The sequence below is a fragment of the Choristoneura fumiferana genome, chromosome 12, assembly GCF_025370935.1.
Source record: "Choristoneura fumiferana chromosome 12, NRCan_CFum_1, whole genome shotgun sequence".
In the NCBI taxonomy this organism is placed as follows: domain Eukaryota; kingdom Metazoa; phylum Arthropoda; class Insecta; order Lepidoptera; family Tortricidae; genus Choristoneura; species Choristoneura fumiferana.
In genome coordinates, this window is record NC_133483.1 from 11402732 (window position 1) to 11416679 (window position 13948).

A 13948-nucleotide genomic window follows, 5' to 3' on the forward strand; every position below is an offset into this window, starting at 1 on the left:
GCTCCTTGGAGCAGTAAAAAAAATCAAATTCCAAACTCAACGCAACCAAAACGAATATAAGTACATATTGCCGTACTTAACCAAAAAACCTACAGGGTACTTCCAGTTGACCTAGAAACTTGGAATCTGGCAAGAAGGGATCCTTAATATTATATGATTTATTATATTATATTATATTATTATATTATATTATATTATATATATTATATTTAATATTATATTATATTATATTATATTATATTATATTATATTATAATCCTTACCGCGGGTTAACTGCGATAGTTTGCATTCTTAAATTAGTTTTATTCTCCTACTTTTTTAGTAATATTTGTAACTTAATGTGTTGAATTTTTAGTTGCTATTTTGTCATTTTAGTTATGATGTATATACTGGGTTTAGGTTAGTTTACCATAATATTTGATTCAACTTAATAATTTTAATATTTCAAATAGACAGAAAAAAAAATGCTACTTATTCAAATTATAGCTTTATATTATAATTATAATCTTTATGCTTATTTTTTTATTATCTATCTTTGTCAGTATCCAAGCTAAAATGACCATTCACCGCATAGGTAGTCAAGGAAATTAATTTGCGTCCCAGGGAGGAACTTTTACATAATTATTTTTGTCCTGATTTCTTTAGCAGATGTATGGAATGTCAATATGACATTAGTAGCACAAAGGTTCCACCCTGGGTAGTGATTTAATTTCCTTGACACTTTACTTTCCCTCTTGTTCTGAGAGGAGGCCTGTGCCCAGCAGTGGGACGTATATAGGCTGGGATGATGATGATGACACTTTACTTACCAGTAGGAGCAGGGCTATGTATACTAACATTGGATATTCATAGAGGCCAACAAATTCGTACAGAGCTTTTGATGTGCGAGTCCGACTCCGGTTTTATATAAAACTCTGTGTTTTAATATTTGTAGTTAGCAAAACCTTATACCTACTTGGCATTTAACAAAACGATGTTAATATCTTTCTAAGAATATTATTTAACAGCGTTCTCATCAATGACCTTGAAAAGACGCTCACCTCTCCAAACGAGTTTCTACATGGAATGCCGGTATACCAAAGAACGGGCGGCTCACTTTTGCTTTCTATGACATTTCTGTGTGGTATATGTGAACAAACTTATAATATTTGTTCGCAAATATTGTTTATAGAAGTAAAAAAAATATTTAACAAGATGTTCAGTACCAGTTTTTTTTTTAGAAGGCTATATTTAGCAGTTATATAAGTAATTGTTCTATGGTGTAGATATGAATAGGAAGTGACGTTACTTATTAACATGTATGTGAGCAAGAATTTGGTCACTGATCAATTTCGTGCTAATCATTTACCTACGCACACGACAAATACGTTATTTGACAGAAAGCTGAAGCAATATTTTTTAGGTAAACCTTATTATACAATTGATGAATATTTTGCAAATGCACTAGATAAGACATATTAGAACTACCTGTTTAATTATTTATATGTTTTTTATTGAAATTGACATTCAGTATTTAACTTTTTTTTTCTCTTAGATGCTTTAATTTATTAATAAAACTTTGATTGAATGATCAAGTGCCGCTGTAAACATAACTTCATGTATCTGTATATTGTATTGTAAACAATATTTTAACCAACTTCCTATGTAACATATAATTCCATGTATACTTTGACACAATAAGTAATATCCCTTTGAATCAATTTATGGCAATTGAAAAACCAACGATATTTATAGCAATGCATCTTTGGCACTGACTTTGCTTTAATTACATAAATAAAAAACATATACAAAAGAACATTCCCATTCGAGCAATCTTCATTTATCACAGATCAGTCATTTTTTTTATTAGGTTTCATTGCTGCTTGAATATACATTAGATTAATACCGCTTTGAAAAAACAGCCATTGTCTAGGATTATGAACTAAATAGTTGCACTTTATTTGAATTTCATTAAATTTTTGCTGTTTACAAAACGGTGAAAGCTTTCGGTCATTGAGCTAGGCCGTAGTGTTTCGGAGTTTTCTGAGCTTCAGTCGCTGTATGGCATGGTGGTGGTTAATTTCTGGAGGGAGGTGGTGGTGGGAGCGTCGCCAAGTAGTCAAGTGCCTTCTGAATTGCGGGAGGAATCGGGGGCGGGGTGGGTAGATGAGCTCCCTGAAACATTAACAAAAAAATTGGTAAAAAAACACTACGAAAGAATAGTTATGTAGCTACTTGAATGTAATACGACCTATAAATATATTTGTTCTTGTGGTTGGCAGAATTTAGCAACTGTGAAGTGCACTGGGTTGGCGGACTAGCGAGGAACTATCAAATACAAATGAATAACCGAAACTTCCCATCCATAAGTATTTGTTTACCACGACATCTCGAAAATAATTATTTGCATTCCTTACACTGGATGTGGCTTAATACACAAATACAATATGACATACTGGTTGACGCCATATTTGACTTAATCAAACAAGTGAATAAATAAAAAAGCAACAATATTCCCTGTAGTCGTAAAATTTTGACATCGCTGCGACATAAAGTGTACGCGTGTACGCGTAAGTTCACTGTAATATTTGGTTAGTGCTATGAGTTCAATCATTGTCAATCGTTTTTTCGTTTTCCTTAAAATACTAAATTGGGCCAAACCCAGTCACTGATAGAATAAATATCTGTCACTCTTCTATGAACTGCAATGCACTGGCGAAAGGAAAACACTCAATTGGCTAATCCACAAATAAAATGCTGGTCTATTAGTTATAACATTGGAAATAGCCATCAGGAAATAGCAATAAGTTTAACTGCTGCTTCATGTACTTAAATAAAATGGAAACAGTTTTAACAGGGACAAAATACACAGACTAGCAAAAATAACAGGTATTGTAAAAGACATTTCATTACAATTACATTCCGTAAAATGAGACTTAAATTACTCATTGCTATATTTATTGTGAAGTAAAATTGTCATACTTCTTAATACTTAAGTATTTGTAATATTAGTAGAACGGACTTCATTACCTCAGGTTTAAAACCATTCTCGTCATCAGCAACGTAGTTGAGGTTGATGACAGTTCCATCAGGTGCGGTGTAGCTGAAGGCTCCCTGGGCAATGATAACGTCACTACTATCAGGCCCGCTGGCTTTTTTCAGCGAACCCGTCTCTTCAGCTTTGATGCCATTCTCGGTCTCATAACTGGAAAATATACAGAAATGTATTTAGTTGAAAATCATACGAAAGGTTAAGGGCCCTCGCCCACGGCGACTTTTTGTAGCGATGCTGTCGCGCGTTTTGTAAAATTAAATGCTCGACAGCATCACTACTAACGCGCGTTAGTCGCATTGGCAAGGCAACGCGCTACAGAAGCGATGCCAACGCGCTACTAACGCGCTACAGCATCGCGACTGTATCGATGCAAACACGCGACGGTTTCGGACGACATCGTGGGGAGGGTGTGAAGTGAGGGAGGGTGAAGACGCATTTACATCGCGACTGAATCGTGGTTATGTGGGCGAGGGTACACAGCTAGCGACCGCATCGCGACTGTATCGCTACAAAAAGTCGCAGTGGGCGAGCGGCCTAAGAAGATGAGACGTTACGTTATAAACGTCTAATATTTCCAGTCATTGGAATAAATTTAGCCATCCCCGTTGAACTTGACCGCAGAAGTCGAATATGACCTTTGTATTCATAGCACACTTGATTATAATGAGCTCAAATTATTTAGGTCAAGGAAGTGAATACTGTCCACAAATAATTTATGGGCTGCCGAATAATTCTTCAAATATGAATAATTCAGACAATTTTCGCTGTGACTGTTCAGCGGACGAGACGATGCGTGATTTCTCAATTACAAAACTCAAACTGGTACTTAGTTTATGTATGCGTCATAGTAATATGTATGTACAAGTAGGTACACAACAGACACTTGACATTTCGGTGACTAACGGAAATTCCTAGCTCAAAGCCTAGCATTCCTTAGCTTCCTAATAGCAGTTAGTGTACAGATATATTTAGTGCATACCTAATGTATTTTGATCGGGAAAAGTCGGATCTCAATCAGAATACGACGGCACCTGAAGTGTCAATAAATAAAATTATTGTATTAAATGTGTTACGTTACGTTAGTTAATGAGTTGATTAAAAAAGCTACTGAGTCCATCCATAGTCCAGTTTACTCGCAACGCCTCTAACCGGCAGAAGTGGAAGCACATTGCTAAGAGGGCTGTCCTCGAAAAAGTCTACGACCCACCGAACATCTCTCCGTGTACCTCGTCTGCGCAACCGCGACCACTCTGACAAGAGTGTCCGACTAAGAAGAGGATTAAATGAGTGAGAATTTCATATCCCTTAATACAGAGCTTTATTACTTAGTGTCAAATCTCAAAACGGATGTACAATGGGCAGGTAATGAAGCTAATTTAGAGAGCATGATAAATGCGAACTTTTCCGGTAATATTCGATGGAAAACCAGTAGAGTGCTACTATATCTCTATCTTCGTGCTTTTGAAATATCTAAAGTCGTGACAGCACGATGAGCTGATGCTGCAGCCAGGATATCCAACACACTAGTACACTTAAAAAAATAATATACCAGTTTAAAAAACATGAAACAAAAAACTTAAATAAAAAATTTAAAAAAACCCCGATACCAAAAAAAGCCCGCAAAAATAAAAAAACGCCCGAAAAAAAACGCCGACAAAAAACGCCGCCAAAAAAGAACAAAAGTAAAAAATAATTATGCACTACCTAGCTGTTGCCCGCGACTTCATTTGCAAAGAATTCGTTTATCCGTATCCCGCGGGGACTAGGCTGATTTCCCGCAAAATTAGCCCAAGTTAATTTAGTATAAGTACCTAGTAATATTTTTTTTATCTAACCGTCGTCGGTGTCGGGGGACTGCTAAGGTTAATAGGAAACTAAAGTACATACCTAATGTTGTATTTTTTTAAATATTAACATTAGCGGTCCCCGACATCGACGACGCTTAGATAAAAAAAGTATTACTAGGTACTTATACTCAATTAACTTAGGCTAATTTTGCGGGAAATCAGCATAGTGCCCGCGGGATAGGGATAAACGAATACTTCGCAAATGAAGTCGCGGGCAACAGCTAGGTAGTGCATATTTTTTTTTTACTTTTTAGTTGTCTTTTACGGCGGCGTTTTTTTTTCGACGATTTTTCTGGGGCGTTTTTTATTTTAGTTAAAAACGACGGTACTAATAATTGGGTAGGGCCAATCCAATAGTTTTAGATAGTCTAACTAACGGACTCATTATGTATTTTTTCTACTCCTGAATCAGTGATTTACTTAATCACGAACAGTAATATAACAGCATACATAACAAGATTCTGGAAAAGTCTATATTGTCTATTCCTCATAACAGCACTGTATCGTAATGTTGATATAACGATACTGCAACTACTTACTTTTTTTTCCTAATTATTACGTTCGGACAGACTAAGGTGCAGCAAGTTAAATATTTTATATGGTTTTTATACAGAATAAAAACTTTCCGAACATAATCCATAGCCTGCCAACATAAGTAACGCGTATTTTTAACATCGTCACAGGCTATTAAACGTTAATCAAAAACAAAATTTAACTTAGACAACTTTTTACATTTTCATATTTCTCACTTGTTTATTGTTGTTTACGTTGTCTTTGCGTTTGCCATACTTTTGACTAAAGTATGAATATACGTTTAAAGTTTACTATTTCTCTTATTTTGTTTGGTAATTAATAAGTACCCAGTCGAAGAAAAAGTATTGTATGCAACGTTGTATAAGTAAGTCAAAAAACGCTCGTGGGTGGTGTCTTTTTCTAACGATGACTCACCTTGAATCCTGTTATACAACTGTTGCATTAAAAACTATTACGACTCTATTATACAGGGTGTTTGGTCAGGGTAGTCGGGTGTAGGGGTTTTAAGGGATGATAGGTAGGGTCATTCTCAATATTTTTGACCACATTTACTATTATGCAAAGTAAGTTTTTTGTATGCACTGTATGGAAACGAGGCCTCTCTTATTGGATATATCCATGAAATACAGAGTTTTTTTTCAAATGGCACATTATTAGAAAGCTGTTACTTTTTTGTTGCAGCCACGCAAATTTACAAAATTATCTGAGTTTTTTTTATCGTCATGCCTAAAAGACGTTTTTTTGATCAGTCTAGCAGTAGTGGGTAATTATTTGAGTTTATTTTGTAGAAACAAGGTATTACAAAGGCAAAACATTAAAAATTAACTGTACACACAATACAGGCTGTACAGAGAGTTAAATAAAAAAAAACTGGCAAACGGAGTGGTTTTAAAAAAAATACAATATCTCAAAAACCGTGAAACTTAGCATAATAGTAAATGTGGTCAATATTTTTCAGAATGACCGTAACTATAATCCCTTAAAACCCCTACATCCGACTGCCAAACATCCTGTGTATACGAATTCGGTTAAGACATTTATTGCCACATTAAAAAAAATACAATGAACATTGTGGCAATAGGCTCAAGCTCAGCATTACAAATGATTGTGAACAATTTACAAATTATAATAGGTAATTGACGTTGGTTACTACGTTATTTCGTTGTATTGGAATAAATATTAACGATAATTAATGTAAGTAATTAATAATAATTTATATCTTAAAAGATTTTCAAAAGCGCATGGTTGGCACAACTGGAGGCCAAAGGGCCGGCAGCTATCTCTCAAATAATTTGCATTGCTGCAGCGCTATTCAACGAGGAACGCTCCCAGCCTTTTTGGGCACAATGCAATGCAATTTCTAGATTTAATTTATTATAGTTTTATTTGGTTATTTAATTTCTTCTTTCTTATTTAATGTAATATTTTTGTGTAAATTCTTCTGTGTTATTAAATATTTACAGTACAGAAAAGAGTAATCATCGTAAACAGGCACTGTTTTCTAAATAGTTACTTAAGTACCTGTAGCGATAAGAGCCGTCAACTTGCTGGTCGAAGTCCTGCTTGATGATTGCAACGGCCTGGTCCGCAGGCTTCTGGGGTGCCGACGCTGCCAGCGCCACGAGGCTAAGTAAAACTATCACCATCTGAAAATATTATTTTTACATTTAATTAGTAAAATCCTATAGACTCAGGACAGTATTATTAAGGTTTCAATATCTAGCATTTTAAAGGTTATATTAGGGTCCTAACAAGGAGCCCTTATAGTTTTTTTACGATCATTTTTCGATTTAAGAATATGTTTTCAAATTTAAAACTTTCAAGTGCTAATTTAGAGCAAATTAAGTGACGTCCCCGTCGGCCCAATATATCACCACGATCGGTTGAGTAATTTAAGCTTGAAAGTTTTAGCAAAGATTATTAAAAGAGATGATGCTAGTTTGTAGCGCAGAAACAAAATAAAAGTAGTGAACTTTATTGATATTAAAACCTCCGCGAAGTAACACCAGTATCAATCAATTGGCCGAATATTCACCCAAAATCAGTATAAAAATAATTTCGAAGATCAAACGCGTTAAAATCTAGAACAGATATCTTACTAAATGCTTATTAACTAGCGGAATGAGCGGTGAAGTTTGAGTATCTTAACGCCTACAAAATATATTACAGCAATAATTTTAAGTAGCACATAAACCAGAACCAAAACTAAGGCTCTTGATATACTTTGATATAATTTGATTATACTTTAATTCCATATTATAATTTTAAAAAGTACCTTATAGCGCGTAATTAACATATATTTATTTTTCTTTCGTTACTTAAGTGCATTGAAATTAAAAGTTTGCCAAGGTCTTTGAGTGACTAGAAAATTTTTAGCAGCTTAACATGCTAGGCAGCAAGTTTTTAGGCCAGGTACACGCGACAGTCAACAAACACGTAGGTAATGTCCACCTGCTAATTGTACACAAAACAAATACAATTAGTTGTTTTAGCCGCCAGTTTTGGCACACGACCTCGTGACAAGCACGCGAATGCTTCACGTCAAATAAGGGCCATTAGAGTTACGTCGTTCAATTGTTTCGCCACAGGCTATAAATTTGTGGCGTTCGCATTGTAGTAGAACCTGTTCTTAACCATATTTTTTTGACAATGAAGAAATAAAAAGGTTTATTTTGGTTTAGCGTCAGGTAAGCAATAAAGTCAGTAAAGCATGTCTACCTGCTGTTTTTTTTTAAATTTACGTTTACCTTTTGGTAAAATAATGCTTTAGGACATTAAAGATTATTGGGACGCTTGGTGATTGTGAGTACTTTTTTAATATATAAAATTCTTGTATCACAATGTTTGTGACCAAACTCCTCCGAAACGGCTTGACCGATTTTTATAATTTGTTTTGTGTAAGTATATTTGGAAGGTCTGAGAATAGGACGTAAACTATTTTTCATACTTCTACGCGGACAGAGTCGCGGGCAACGGCTAGTAGTATTTATGTTTTGATTTAGATAATAATGCAAATTCATTTTGGTCAAGAATAATGAAAATTACTCATCACTGAAGGTCAGGCGTCTTTAAATTATTTTGCAATTTACATAAGCAATTGCCTTAGTGACTAAAGGTTTATTGATACTCAACATATAATAATATAGCTTTTAGTAAGTGGCTAGAGTTACGAAGGTAACCACGCTTCATAGCCTGTACCCTTAGATATGGAATTACATAAAGTCATCGCGACCTTCCAATGCTTCGATACATAGGGCATAGTTGTATTAGTCGTGGGTTTGTTTCTGTGTTACAATTTATTGTATTGACACTACAATAGCTCTTACATGGACACGACATTAGAAGGAAAACAAAAAATATAAATAAGGGAAATACGGGAAAGAAGAAAATGGTGAATTTTGCGACTCTACATTTGTTGCTAGGTATATAATTTAAATACACGTGGTTGGTATAATCTACCTAAATAATTATTTTCGATGCTGGTGATGTATTAAAAATGTATAGAGTTGGCTCTCTTAGATTTCATCATAATTGCGTAAGTATTTAGTATACTTCAATTATGAATCTGTGGAAAGGATTCATCCAATGTTACAAGACTATTAGACCAATAGGCCACTGACAATGACAGTAGCGTGAAATTTACCTGCATGTATCTATATTTATGGGAAATTATTTAAAGTAGAACGAATACAAATGAGTTACAGATAACCGAATGCTGTTAGGCTTGCCTTGCAATTTGTATTAACTTAGAACAAAACTTGCCGTATGCAAACTATTGACAAAACCAAATAGTACACTTAGTAAATTTTGTGTGCATATGCAGATGTATGATAACGAGTTATTTTGCAAGTGTATTGAGTGGTGGGAACTGACATGTCGCAGAATTTAAGTTGCGCCTAACAATGTTCTAGGTTTTCGCAGAGACAAAGACGTGAACCTAATTCCTGCGCGCACGCCGCACGCAGTCACCATCCAGAGACGAATTAGCATTGTGTGACATTTATTCAATCGTTTTGGCATTTAAAGTCGAATAATTTACAAGAAAACGTCTATTCCTCTATTTTATGAGTATGACTAATCATTTTTATGACCTATGCCTCGCCTAGCCCGTGGCATCGTTTAGTAACACATAAAACTGATGTATCTTGCGAAACTACATTGGCCTTTGAATAAAACATAGACCGTCCTGAAATACCTAATGCTACCTTGTTTAACGCAAGAAAAAATGGAATAGGTAAGTTTCAGACTAATAATTAAAAGAAAATGTAGCTGGAAATGACTATTAAAAAATATTTTTCATTAATAAAATATATCAAACCCATAGCGGCAAAAATAGCCCCTTTTGTATCCACAATTTATTTAAAAAGTAGCGCATGTGTCATACAAAGTGTATAATTTCAATTTTACATGATACCAAATACGAAACCATAAACACGCACCTACAATTTTATTGAACTCGGTACAAGCGTTTGTTGAATGAAAAGGCAAATGGCAATAAAAAATAATTTGACGGCACGCTTGTCGCTAGCGTTAACTTAAATAGCATCTCAAAGGTTAGGTATTGTGGGAGAGTGCACGAGGGCTCTCGTTGCATAAGAACGCGACGGACGCCCTATGCACCGGCTATGGGCACATCCTCGCAAACAAGCTAGATGTTTCTATATTGATTTCTTGTATGCCAAATGTCATGCACTTTACCTTCTGATGTATCACTACTATTTATAGTAGAGATGTACTTATGTTGCGCTGCTTGATCTTGTTTTGTGATGTTTATAATTAAATGCATAAGTAACTATGTGGTGTAAAGGAAGTTTAAATTGAAGTTTCGAGATCGTAGCCCTCGCGAAGGCAACAAGTGACTATGTAGAATAGCTAAATAATTTTTCTATAACATACCTTTAAAAGGTCGGTAAGCGTGACGTACTGATTGAAGTCAAGTGCAAAGATATCGACACGGCCAAAGTTACAAAAATATGTATTTTATGTAAGTTTTTTAAGTCTTGTATAGTTTTTTTATCTAATACATCATCTATTAATTCTTAATTGTTAATAAATTCATTGTTTAAGTAAAACATATGTATTACATGACTTTATGCACTTAACATTAAGGTCGTGTCATACATAATAATATGTATACGCCGCCGATATCTTTGCACCTAACTGTACAGACAATGCTCAGTCTAAGCCAGTAGAGGTAGAAGTCTTGAAATTTGGCAGACATTTGCAGCAGAAAGGATTTTTTGAATTGCCACGAAACAGAGAGATTACCAATTTTTTATTCTTCCAAGAAAGTAAAGTGCTAAAGTATCCTATAAACCTGGACTACGTAATAAGGATGCGGGCAGTATTTATGACTATCATCTCGTAATTGGTGAACGGTTCGGTGAATTATTTACTAAATTACTAACGAAGCATTTGACTATTGAATAAAAGGGCAGGAATAATAATATGGTTTGACGTCTATTTTGGTTGTCGATATTGGTTGATTTTCCATGGACTTGCCGTTTTTTTGATAAGTTTTGAATGCATAAATCAATAAAGTAAATGCTCATAATTTGACTACAGGTTAGTCAAGTTGTACAACAATATCAGGAGGATGCAAAACAGACAAATGGTTCTTACAAACTGTTGTTGTTTTCTACCGGATTTTTGCAATATATTATTTTTTGCCGGTTTAAATGATTTTTCATAATTAAAATGTTAGTAACTACCTGGGTGGCCTAGCTTTGCTCGGGCTAAAACTCAAGATCACGCGTTTTCTCAGAGATAAAACCAAGCTAGATCGATTCTTCGACCGACAAATTTCATCGAAATCGAAGCGGTTTCCGAGATCCCACAAATAAAATCTACTTCTATATGAATTTGCTCGTTTAAGGAGATTAGATTTGGGCCTACCCCAAATTTTGGAAATACCTATTAAAATTGGGTTTTTAATTACGCCAGAAAAGAGAAAAATTGTTAGGTACCTATCCTAAACAGGCATGCGAACAGCTCTGCCTATACTATCGACAAGACAGCCTCTTCGACACCTTATGTCAAACAGTCTCTGTCAACTAGATGTCAACACATCTGCCTAGTTGATTAAACAGCGTCATATCAATTCCGACCATTTTTATTGACAGGTGGCCTGAACCTTAGGTGATTGTTAGAACTATTTTCTTACCAAAAGCATAATATACTCAGCGGCACAAAATTTGGCCTACTCCACATACAAAATTACCTATTATTGCATATATTTGAGGCCAGATTTTTTGCCGCTCAGTATATTAAGCGTCCTGAGATTGTCCATTTGATGGCTTGCACAATTGACGTTATCTTTCTGTGCATACCATGAACTCACTAGGTACTCACTGCTTCCGTCAACACTAAGTTTTCAGAGAAATAAAAACAACCAAGCGATAGTTGCACTCGCGCTCGCGCACTGTGTGTTCTGTACCAATCTAAAAATTACAATGAAACTCTTCAAATTTTTATTGCGCTTAACAAAAAAGAATACTAAATGAAAATCAGAGATTTTTGTTAATTTCTTTTGTGCCTAACATACCAATTTATTATTTTTTTCACTTAAAATAGACCAACGTTTGACCTCTATTTCACGTAATAGTAAATCTAGATAACGCTGAAGATGTATCTCACTGATTCAGGCCTATTAATGCTGGCCTTGAGTAGTCCTAAACTGTACTTAACCTTTCCTTAGCAGTCCCTATCGTAAAAGGTGAAGCGAAGCCAAAAATGGTAGTCACCAGCACCAATATCTGACGCAACAAGCGTGCATAAATATCTGATACGACTCTATTTCTAGGGCCGGAAGGACGTGTTGGATATTTTTGCTCGCTCCACTGTGGCAGATATTAATGCTGGTAACTGTACCCACAGGTTTTGATGACTTCTACCGACAGAAATAAGCAGCTCTTCTTTTTCTACAGTAGTATTCTTGCTGCTTCTCTGCTGATCTATGCTTGCTCTACTCGATACCTTACCCCTTTCGAGAGGGAAAGTAAAGACAATTTGTATGGCCTTGGGTCAACAAGATGCTAAATTTGACGACTAGAGCTCCAACCTTTTGACTGTAAATCCTGTGTGACAGACAAATTGACTTGTATGTGACAGCAATAGATTTCCATTATGGAGACTTTGGGTACAGAACCTTGAAATAAATTCTTCCGAAATATTTCTGTAGGTTATTGGGTTAGTTTTACTGAATGTTCCTGTAAAAGTTTCTCATCATAATTTTCGACTGAAATTGTAGTTACGCCTATACGGGGTATACTTTGAACATCGGTCACTGTATGGAAGTATTTGTTAAACACAATTAAAAAGTGCCAAAAAATATTTACTTACATGGATGTTCTGTTAAACTAACCGAACCACTTGCTGCCTTATACTTTATGATTTGTTTAAAAAAAACTCAACCGAATTTTCACCCGAATTAATACATCATCATCTCAGCCTATATACGTCCCACTGCAGGGCACAGGCCTCCTCTCAGAATGAGAGCAGATCAGGCTTGGGCAGTAGTTCCCACGCGGGCCCAGTGCGGATTGGGAAGTTCACGCACACCGTTGAATTGCTTCGCAGGTTTTTTGTACAGGTTTCCTCACGATGTTTTCCTTCACCGTAAACCTCGTGGTAAATTTCAAATGTAATTCCGCACGTGAATTTCGAAAAACTCTGAGGTGCGAGCCGGGGTTTGAACCCACGATCCTCTGCTTGAGAGGCCATAGGTCAAACCACTCGGCCACCACGGCTTACCGATAATTAATACATAATATGAGAAGATTTGTTTTTAGAAAGTTATTAAAAAATATATGTTTTGTTTTCACACGTAGTAAGCTTTTGAATATCGTCTATACTTATTAGTTAGAATAAAACTTTTCTTAAAATCTGAGACTAAATCTTTTTATTTTTAAATTGTCTTTCAATAAAAAGTAGTTCAACTGTATTATTCGAATAGTGAACTACCTAAGAATAGTTAAAGCTCTCAAAACTTACCATTTTGACGTACACGTATATTTTCAGGGTGCGCAAGAATGTCCCATATGATCGGTCGGCGTCGCCGGCGCCAGATTGTACTTGGCGCGGTAATCACAGGTCCCTTTTATAGAGACGCGGGTTTGTCTAGCCAATGCACGGGGAGCCTGCACCGAGTGCATTGCGCAGGGCCGCATTTGCAACGTTGAGAATAATAAATATTTTGCAGCCGAGACTTCGTTACTTTTGCAGCAGCAACTTATTTTACCTTAACTGCACTGGTGTTTTATATAGGTAAGTTTTTCTTTTATATCATTACAGCTGTAATACTTGAAAAATTAACCACTAACTATATAGGTTGTGAGAAAAACTTTCACGAATTAACCTCAAATGCAGAAGTAACCACTCCAGTCGAAGATGTTGTTAATGCATAATCATTTCTTATATTCTTTTTTGTTATATTTGTGTCTAGTTGGAAAAGAAATACTTACCGCGAAAACTTTGAAATTGTTGTAGAGAGTAAATCATAAACGATTAAAATAAATTGATTATATTCTCACAA

The 13948-nt window shown here is 35.4% G+C and overlaps 1 protein-coding gene across 1 annotated transcript; it reads right to left on the reverse strand.

The window, feature by feature from the left end:
* Positions 1 to 1725: 1725 nt before the first annotated feature.
* Positions 1726 to 13512, reverse strand: LOC141433339 (endocuticle structural glycoprotein ABD-4-like). The gene is made up of 4 exons (XM_074095329.1): positions 13408 to 13512; positions 6937 to 7061; positions 3010 to 3184; positions 1726 to 2154 (listed from the first exon to the last, which is right to left on the reverse strand). Exons 1-4 carry the CDS (start codon positions 13408 to 13410, stop codon positions 2056 to 2058), a joined length of 402 nt encoding a protein of 133 aa, XP_073951430.1. The 5' UTR covers positions 13411 to 13512; the 3' UTR covers positions 1726 to 2055.
* Positions 13513 to 13948: the final 436 nt, after the last annotated feature.

Excerpts from the sequence above, each read along its gene's own strand:
- LOC141433339 (XM_074095329.1), bottom strand. Across the intron at positions 3,185-6,936 it reads GACGGCTCTTATCGCTACAG|TTATGAGACCGAGAATGGCA; the intron begins GTACTTAAGTAA and ends TATATTTTCCAG. Across the intron at positions 2,155-3,009 it reads AGAATGGTTTTAAACCTGAG|GGAGCTCATCTACCCACCCC; the intron begins GTAATGAAGTCC and ends TTAATGTTTCAG.